The sequence below is a fragment of the Macaca nemestrina genome, chromosome 9 (genome assembly GCF_043159975.1).
Source record: "Macaca nemestrina isolate mMacNem1 chromosome 9, mMacNem.hap1, whole genome shotgun sequence".
Lineage (NCBI taxonomy): Eukaryota > Metazoa > Chordata > Mammalia > Primates > Cercopithecidae > Macaca > Macaca nemestrina.
The window spans coordinates 80,375,465-80,383,663 of record NC_092133.1 but is presented as its reverse complement, the minus strand read 5'-3'; the positions used below and the strand labels follow the sequence as shown (position 1 = coordinate 80,383,663).

General features: G+C 44.0%; 1 protein-coding gene across 2 annotated transcripts; it reads left to right on the top strand.

Moving 5' to 3' along the window:
* Positions 1-760: 760 nt before the first annotated feature.
* On the top strand, positions 761-4,370 carry LOC105495995 (leucine rich repeat, Ig-like and transmembrane domains 2). 2 transcript variants are annotated; one of them, XM_011766020.2, is made up of 4 exons: positions 761-870; positions 1,167-1,948; positions 3,429-3,458; positions 3,610-4,370. In XM_011766020.2, exons 1-4 carry the CDS (start codon positions 761-763, stop codon positions 4,368-4,370), a joined length of 1,683 nt encoding a protein of 560 aa, XP_011764322.2. The 2 variants fall into 2 exon arrangements, with proteins under 2 accessions (XP_011764322.2, XP_011764324.2); XM_011766022.2 differs by lacking the exon at positions 3,429-3,458.
* The last annotated feature ends 3,829 nt before the right edge of the window (positions 4,371-8,199 follow it).

Sequence of the window (8,199 nt, the reverse complement as noted above, 5' to 3'; positions counted from 1 at the left end):
TTAAAGCAAATGACCAATAAATATTTGTGGAATAAATGAAGAGTGAAAGAGCAAGCATGTAAAATTGCATATATCTCTTTTTAAAATGTAGGTTGTTCATTCTGACCAAGAGAAATACACAGTATTAAGGAAAGGTTGTGAAGTCCAAGAAAATAATATGTTGGTTTAATCAGAAAATACCATCTTGTATTTGAAACTGGTGATACAAGCTGCAGAGGCAGCTGTCTTGATGCAGTAGAAGCATGACTACACCACCCGTGGGGTTGGGAAGAGAACAAATGATGGAAATGAACACAGAATTACTTTGTTACTCATTACCTATTTTCACTTTGAGAAAATGATTGGAAATTCTAGGTTTCAGGAATCAACTGCAAATGATGAAGCATTAGATGGATTCTGGCCAAATCCCCTGAACAGTGGTGCTCAGAATAGCACTGCCTGCTTGTTTCTCAGACTTCTTTTTAAGACACTGAGAAATGTAGAATCTGTATGGAATTGGACATCTGACTTGGAGTTTACTTTTCAGACTCAAGAATCACACAAATGTTGAATTTCCTGATGCTAGTTAAGAGACATTGATCCCCCTTCGTGTGTTCTGACTGAACCTGTGATCTGGGCTGTAACAGACCTCAGAGCTCCCAGGAGCTTTCCTGCTGCTGTGCGACCTACATCACCATGGATTACCAATAATAGGATTTGCCACTCGGAAGCTGGGGCAATACTTATTCAAAACTCACAACGTATTTTCTTACAGAGAAATATGGCTTCAGTTTTTCATCACTTCCTGTTAGTTCTGGTCTTTCTGGATACACACGCAGCTCAGCCTTTCTGTCTGCCAGGATGCACTTGTTCAGAGGAGAGTTTTGGCAGGTGCGCTCTGCTGGCCAGATGTTAGAGGGTTACGGGGAATGGGTTTTCTTTGGGGATGATGTGGAGTGGAAGCAGGCTTAGAATTGGCAGGAAATCAGCAAATCTCTATGAGACTCATTCTAGTTGGGACTGAACTTTGCTGAACTCTGCATTTTTACCAAAATGAGTCTAACCCTTTTATTTCAATGAATAATAATATTTTTATTCTGATTCACATGTCTAATGCCAGGATCAGCCTGACCCCACTTTCCAGTTCCTTGTTGTTTGTCTTAAAGTTGTTCTGGTTTCTTATACAGGACTCTGCAGTGCATATCTGTCTCCTTGGGAAAGATCCCTGGGAACCTTTCTGAAGAGTTCAAGCAAGTGAGAATTGAAAACTCACCCTTATTTGAGATGCCCCAAGGGTCTTTCATCAACATGAGCACCTTGGAATACCTTTGGCTCAACTTTAACAATATTAGTGTGATCCACCTGGGAGCCCTGGAGCATCTGCCAGAACTGAGGGAGCTGAGACTCGAAGGGAATAGGCTCCGCTCAGTACCATGGACAGCGTTCCGTGCCACCCCTCTCCTGAGGGTCTTGGATCTCAAACGCAATAAGATTGATGCACTCCCTGAGCTGGCTCTTCAATTCTTGGTCAGCCTGACCTACCTTGACCTATCCTCCAATAGGCTTACAGTTGTATCCAGAAGTGTCTTCCTGAATTGGCCAGCCTACCTGAAACGCCGGCAACCTGACTGTGGGGCCGGGATTCTCTCCAGCCTGGTGGTGGCGCTTCATGACAACCCCTGGGTATGTGACTGTCGCCTAAGGGGGCTTGTCCAGTTTGTCAAGTCCATTACCCTCCCAGTCATCCTGGTGAATTCCTACCTGATATGCCGGGGCCCTCTCTCCAAGGCAGGGCAGCTTTTTCATGAAACTGAGCTTAGTACTTGCATGAAGCCACAGATCTCAACCCCCAGTGCCAATGTCACCATCCGGGTGGGACAGAATGTAACCCTGCGATGCTTGGCACAGGCCAGCCCCTCACCATCCATTGCATGGACTTATCCCCTGAGTATGTGGAGAGAATTTGATGGTAAGCCACATGCACCCTCTCAGTGTATCTGGAGGGAATGGAGAGGTCTGTAGCAATCCCATCCTCATTAGAGAGGTTCAAAGCTGGGTCAATCACGAAGGATGGGTGCAAGTAAGCCTGGGATAGCCCTGAATTATGCTCACTAGAACAGAAAAGATTCCAAGGTAGTGTTCTATTATTGGCATTATTTTAAATGTTTGCATACAGATCTCTCTAGAACACATACACCTATGTAAATACACATTTCAGGGCTAATTTAATATCTTATGTAAATAATATAAAATTTTACATGAGCAGATATAGCCTTTGGGAATCTTCTAGATGCAAAACACTGGACCATGTATTTTAGAATTCTAGAATTTTTTATTAGGACTGATTCTAGAGATGATCTATTACTTATTTCCTTAACTTGCCTGAACTGAATCACCTGGGGTGCTTGTTTGAAATAACATTGACATAAAATTGTTCAGACCTTATTGGCTTGAATTTGTAATACTAGGACCCAGGGAAAGGAAGTGACCTCTGTGGGCCCCAGGGCTGGAATTCAAACCTGCCTCTTCTTTCCTGGAACCCTGTGCTCTGTTTTCATACCTCAGCTGGGATTACCTTTCATGCTACTCTGTAGGGTTGGGCACATCACAAAGCCAAGGATGACCTCCTTGGGGGTATCCCGAAGCTGAAAAGAAAAATCTTTGTACATTCCTCGTGTCCTGTCTTCTGTTCTCTGTCTAGAAGACAACTAGGAATAGCTGGGTAAAACTTGGGAAATATAGTCGTTTGCCCAGACATTTGTTATACATTATGACAAACCTCTGAATGGTTCAAAAACTACCCAATTAACTGAATTTTCACATTTTTATATTGTTTTGATGATACCTTATTGGTTTTACATTCAATATCGATGAAAGAAAAATATGGGATTTATTGTTGTATCCTCTTTGAAAACCAAGAAATGCATCCAGGTGTTGTGTTTTGTGGTGCTCTATAATCACTCTTTGGCAACATGTTATATATAATCTCTCCGTAAAAATATAAGCTAAGACTGAACACTTACCTTCAAACTAATGAGGTAGTTGATTGCTTATCATCCCATTTTATTGACAAGAAAACTGATGTCAAGAAAATTTAAGCAACTTGCCCAGGACCACATAGGATAGGAGCTCCATTAGGGATAGGAGCCCAGGCATGTGGCTCCAGGTTCTGAGAAACTGTGCATTTGGAAGGTAAGAAGGTACTTCTTGAAGCTCATAATATTACACAATCACATAGTTGCAAGAACTCTCCTGAAAGCCATGGCTCAGGAAGGCAAAGGTGGTTTGGTGGGTGCAGTTAGTGAAGTTGAAAGAGTATGGTCTTCATAGATTGAAGAGCCAGGTCCCAGACGAATTGTTGCTTCTGAACACCTCTCACTATGGGCAAGTTGATGGATTGCTCCAATCCTCAACATCCTATGTGTAAAAATCAGTTACTTATCTTACAGGATTGCTGGGAGGCAAACACCTGACACCAGGTACAAGGTTCATAAGAGGTTACCACCATCTTTTAACAACAACAACAACAACAAAAACCAAAGCAAAACAAAACAAAAACTAGCATTGCTAGATACTTTGCAGCAGTCTATCAGATAAATGCACAGCTGTTTTCCTTTTCTTTCCACCCAGTGTTGACATCTTCTACTGGAGAAGACACTGCTCTGTCGGAGCTGGCCATACCTGCTGCCCACCTGGTAGACAGTGGTAATTACACCTGCATGGCCTCCAACTCCATTGGCAAGAGCACCCTTGTAATCTCTCTCCATGTCCAGCCTGCCCAGGCCCTACATGCACCTGATTCTCTTTCCATCCCCTCAGAGGGCAATGCCTACATTGATCTGCGGGTTGTCAAACAGACAGTGCATGGGATTTTGCTGGAGTGGCTTGCAGTGGCTGACACCTCTGAGGAGGAGTGGTTCACCCTCCACATTGCATCAAATGAAGCCTTCAGGAAGGAGGTGGTTCACATCGGCCCCGGAATCAATACTTATGCTGTGGACAACCTCCTTCCTGGCACAAAATATAAAGCCTGCCTCAGCCTAGAGGACCAGCCTCCACACCAGGGCCAGTGTGTAGTTTTTGTAACAGGCAGAGATGGTGGTGGGCTAGAGGCACGTGAGCGCCTCCTGCATGTCACAGTGGTCCTGTGTGTGGTACTGCTTGCAGTGCCTGTGGGCGCCTATGCCTGGGCAGCCCAGGGCCCCTGCAGCTGCAGCAAGTGGGTCCTGTGCTACTGTCTTCATTGCAGGAAAGCCCCCAGCTGCCCCCCTGCAGCCCCGCAGTGCAGGGATGGCTCCTTTAGAGAACATCCAGCTGTCTGTGATGATGGTGAAGGGCACATAGACACTGAGGGGGACAAGGAGAAAGAAGGAATGGAAGAAAACAGCTGAACAACCCAGGCCATGGGGTGGAAACGGCTTGGGCTTCAAGCCTCTGAAACTAACCCTCTGCAGCAGCTCCATCCATTTATCCAACAAGTATATATTGAGCACCCACTGTGTTCCAAGCACTGAACTTGACACAGGGGGTTCAAGAGTAAAAAGGGAAACACAGTCTTTATCTTCATGATAAAGGGGACATAGTCATTATCTTCATAAAGTTAAAGTCATTGAAGATTTGTCCTATCAAATTAATCATTTTATTATACATGGTGATTAGAAACCGCTAAATATTACTCTTTGCATATACATAGCCTTATAACATTTGCATGTTTACGGCCGGGCGCGGTGGCTCAAGCCTGTAATCCCAGCACTTTGGGAGGCCGAGACGGGCGGATCACGAGGTCAGGAGATCGAGACCATCCTGGCTAACACAATGAAACCCCGTCTCTATTAAAAAATACAAAAAAACTAGCCGGGCGAGGTGGCGGCGCCTGTAGTCCCAGCTACTCGGGAGGCTGAGGCAGGAGAATGGTGGGAACCCGGGAGGCGGAGCTTGCAGTGAGCTGAGATCCGGCCACTGCACTCCAGCACGGGCGGCAGAGCGAGACTCCGTCTCAAAAAAAAAAAAAAAAAAAAAAAAAACATTTGCATGTTTACACGTAACATCGACGTATAACATTTTACATATATTATCCTGTAAAGGAAGGTAGACGTCTACCCACTTTTTATAGATGAAGAAACTGCAGCCTGGACAGTTCAATGATATGCCCAGAGTCTGCATCTGGCAGGAGGCAGAAGCCCCACTCAAAAGAGGTTCCAATTCCGTTGTTTCCTTGAATGTCTGTTTTGCAGTATTCTTATGCCTTTCATTGTTTATAAAGTGTGACCCTCTCTCTTCATGACAAACTCCCAATGAGATCACATAAATGTTCAAAAGAGTGCCCATCAGGGTGATGAGAGCTGTTGGGTAATGGGAGTCTCTTTTTGTGGGTATCTGTTCCCCTGTGAGCAGCCCTTGGTGCTGCTGGGCAGGCTGGTGCCATCAGCACCAAGGAAGTGCAGGGGATTGGCTGTAGCCCTGGGTCTGGTAGAAAGCAGACTCTGCAGGGCCATACCCAGAAAGAAGAGCACACATATGTCCACTGCTTTCCCCTAGTGAATGTCTCAAGCCCTCGTATGAAATCCATAAGACGAGGTCATTTCCTCTTAGCTGGACCTATGTGGAATGGAGGGGCCCCAAGAACCCCAGCATCAGCTCGTTGTCCCTCTGAACAGCCCTTCTAGGGGAGACCATTCCCAGGATTTAATCCACATCTGTCTCCCTGCAGTTTCCCTCACTGGCCACATGGAAGCCTTTCGAAGAGTGTAAACATGAACTAGCCTCGTTGTGACATCACACGTTTCCTCCTTCCCATGAGTTTTACCCATTCCTCATCATCCTTTTAGGCCTCTCTTAAGTGTGTACATTACGTCTTCCACAGAGCCTTCCTTGACTTCACACCTCTGGTGAAAAGGAGAGTATGCACAGTGTGTCCCTCGGTTGTGAGACATTTACAGGCAAAGACTGACCTTCCTCACTGTGGCCACTGCACTCGTCTAATACCTGGATTGTGTTCATAATCAATGTTAGTTACAATAAATTTTTAAAAATTGAAGACGGCTCTCATTTTCAGACTAATTGTCCACTCATTTCTTCAGGTTCTACTCATTTGTTTTCTTCTGGGCACTAGAAAAAAAAAACTCTAAATTAAAAAAAAATTCAGGACAGAGTCTCACTATGTTGCCTGGGCTGGTCCCAAACTCCTGGCCTCAAGCTATCCTCCCATCTCAGTCTCCCAAGTACTGGGATTACACCTGGCAAAAATCACTTTTAAAAGAAATTTTTTAATCATGCCAAAAGTAGAGAGAATCTCATTCCTCCTCTTCTGTCAGCTTCAGCAAGTTTTAATATTTTCCAAGCTTTTTTTAATCTTGTCCTTGCCCTCAACAGTTTTCTTAACTGGAGTGTTTTAAAACAAATACAAAGCTTCACACCAGTTTACCTGTAAATGTTCTAGTTTGAGGTCTAACAGATGGAGTTTTAAAAAAACATAACCAAAATGTTATTATCACTCTTAAGAACATATATTTTTAAATTATATGGACATATATATATTTAGATATGCACATGTGTACAACACACACATACATGTAATGTAGTGGAGAATTTATTTATGTGGAATTTGCTATGATAAATTTTTGAAGAAAAGTGGTTGGAGCAAGAAAAGAACTTGTACTTCTCGTAACCTCTGTGTACTTCCTTCCATAGCATCAAGGGGGGTTGATATGGTTTGGCTGTGTCCCTGCCCAAATCTCATCTTCAACTGTAGTTTCCATAATCTGTACATATCATGCCATTTCCCCCATGCCATTTTCATGATAGTGAGTAAGTTCTCACAAGATCTGATGGTTTTATAAGGGGCTTCCCCTTTCACTCAGTTCTCATTCTTCTCTCTCCTGCCGCCGTGTGAAGAAGGACATGTTTGCTTCCCCTTCCACCATGATTGTAACTTTCCTGAGTTTTCCCCAGTCATGCTGAACTGTGAGTCAATTAAACCTGTTTCCTTTATAAATTACCCAGTCTCAGGTATGTCTTTATTAGCAGCATGAGAATGAACTAATACAGTGGTCTATGGATCTTGAGGGTGCAGCCATCATGAAATGGCCTGGGCTACCATGAAGGTGAGAGTGGATGTTCCGACCTTCATGCCAAGCAAAAGAGGCTTGGTGGTATACATGAGACAGAGGAGTCAGGAGCAGGGAAGGGCTGTGGAAGAGGAGAAAGCAGTGCAGGGGGAGAGCCAGGAGCATGTTGGTGGGCAGGGCAGTATTCAGCTGCTTCTGTAAACATGGAAATTTAGGGAGAGGGAAAATGGTCTAGGGAGGATTTCTGAGAATCTGATACTTTTTAAGATGCTTGCGCTGCCCCTTGAAAAACCCTAAAGTAAAGATTCATGTTACTCAGATTGAATAAGGCAATTTCGGCCGGGCGCGGTGGCTCAAGCCTGTAATCCCAGCACTTTGGGAGGCCGAGACGGGTGGATCACGAGGTCAGGAGATCGAGACCATCCTGGCTAACACGGTGAAACCCCGTCTCTACTAAGAAATACAAAAAACTAGCCGGGCGAGGTGGCGGGCGCCTGTAGTCCCAGCTACTCGGGAGGCTGAGGCCGGAGAATGGCGTGAACCCGGGAGGCGGAGCTTGCAGTGAGCTGAGATCCGGCCACCGCACTCCAGCCTGGGCTACAGAGCGAGACTCCGTCTCAAAAAAAAAAAAAAAAAAAAAAAAAAAAAAAAAAAAAAAAAAAAAAAAAAGAATAAGGCAATTTCATAGTGGGGATGCAAGAATAGACCCTGACTTGAATGTGGTTTCTTGGGCTTAAATTTTGGCTTTCTTACTGGCTTTGTTGTACCAGGGAAGTTACTCTCTTTTCATGTACCTTAGTCTTCTCACCTATAAAATAGAGTAATAATAGTACCTTAGTTTTCTCACCTGTAAAATGGGGATAATAACAGTCCTTACCTCATAGGGTTATTCTGATAAGTATACAAGGCTTTTTTAAAAAAAACATGTAAAGTTCTCAGAACAATAGCTGGCACATAGTAAACCCTCAGTAAATGTCACAGTAATAAATGTTACCATCATTTCAGGCATCTACGTCAGTTTGTGCTTTCTTTGAATGTGACTCAGCACATAGACAGGGCCATTTGGAATATTAGATCTTAGTAGGACTACACACATGTGTATATTTATAAATATATATATGTAATAACATGATATCTAGGCTAATATCCTTCA

Coding starts and splice junctions, on each gene's coding strand:
- LOC105495995 (XM_011766020.2), top strand. CDS start 761: ATGGCTTCAGTTTTTCATCACTTCCTGTTAGTTCTGGTCTTTCTGGAT. Junction 1,949..3,428: donor TATGTGGAGAGAATTTGATG/GTAAGCCACATG, acceptor CTTATCTTACAG/GATTGCTGGGAGGCAAACAC. Junction 3,459..3,609: donor AGGCAAACACCTGACACCAG/GTACAAGGTTCA, acceptor CTTTCCACCCAG/TGTTGACATCTTCTACTGGA.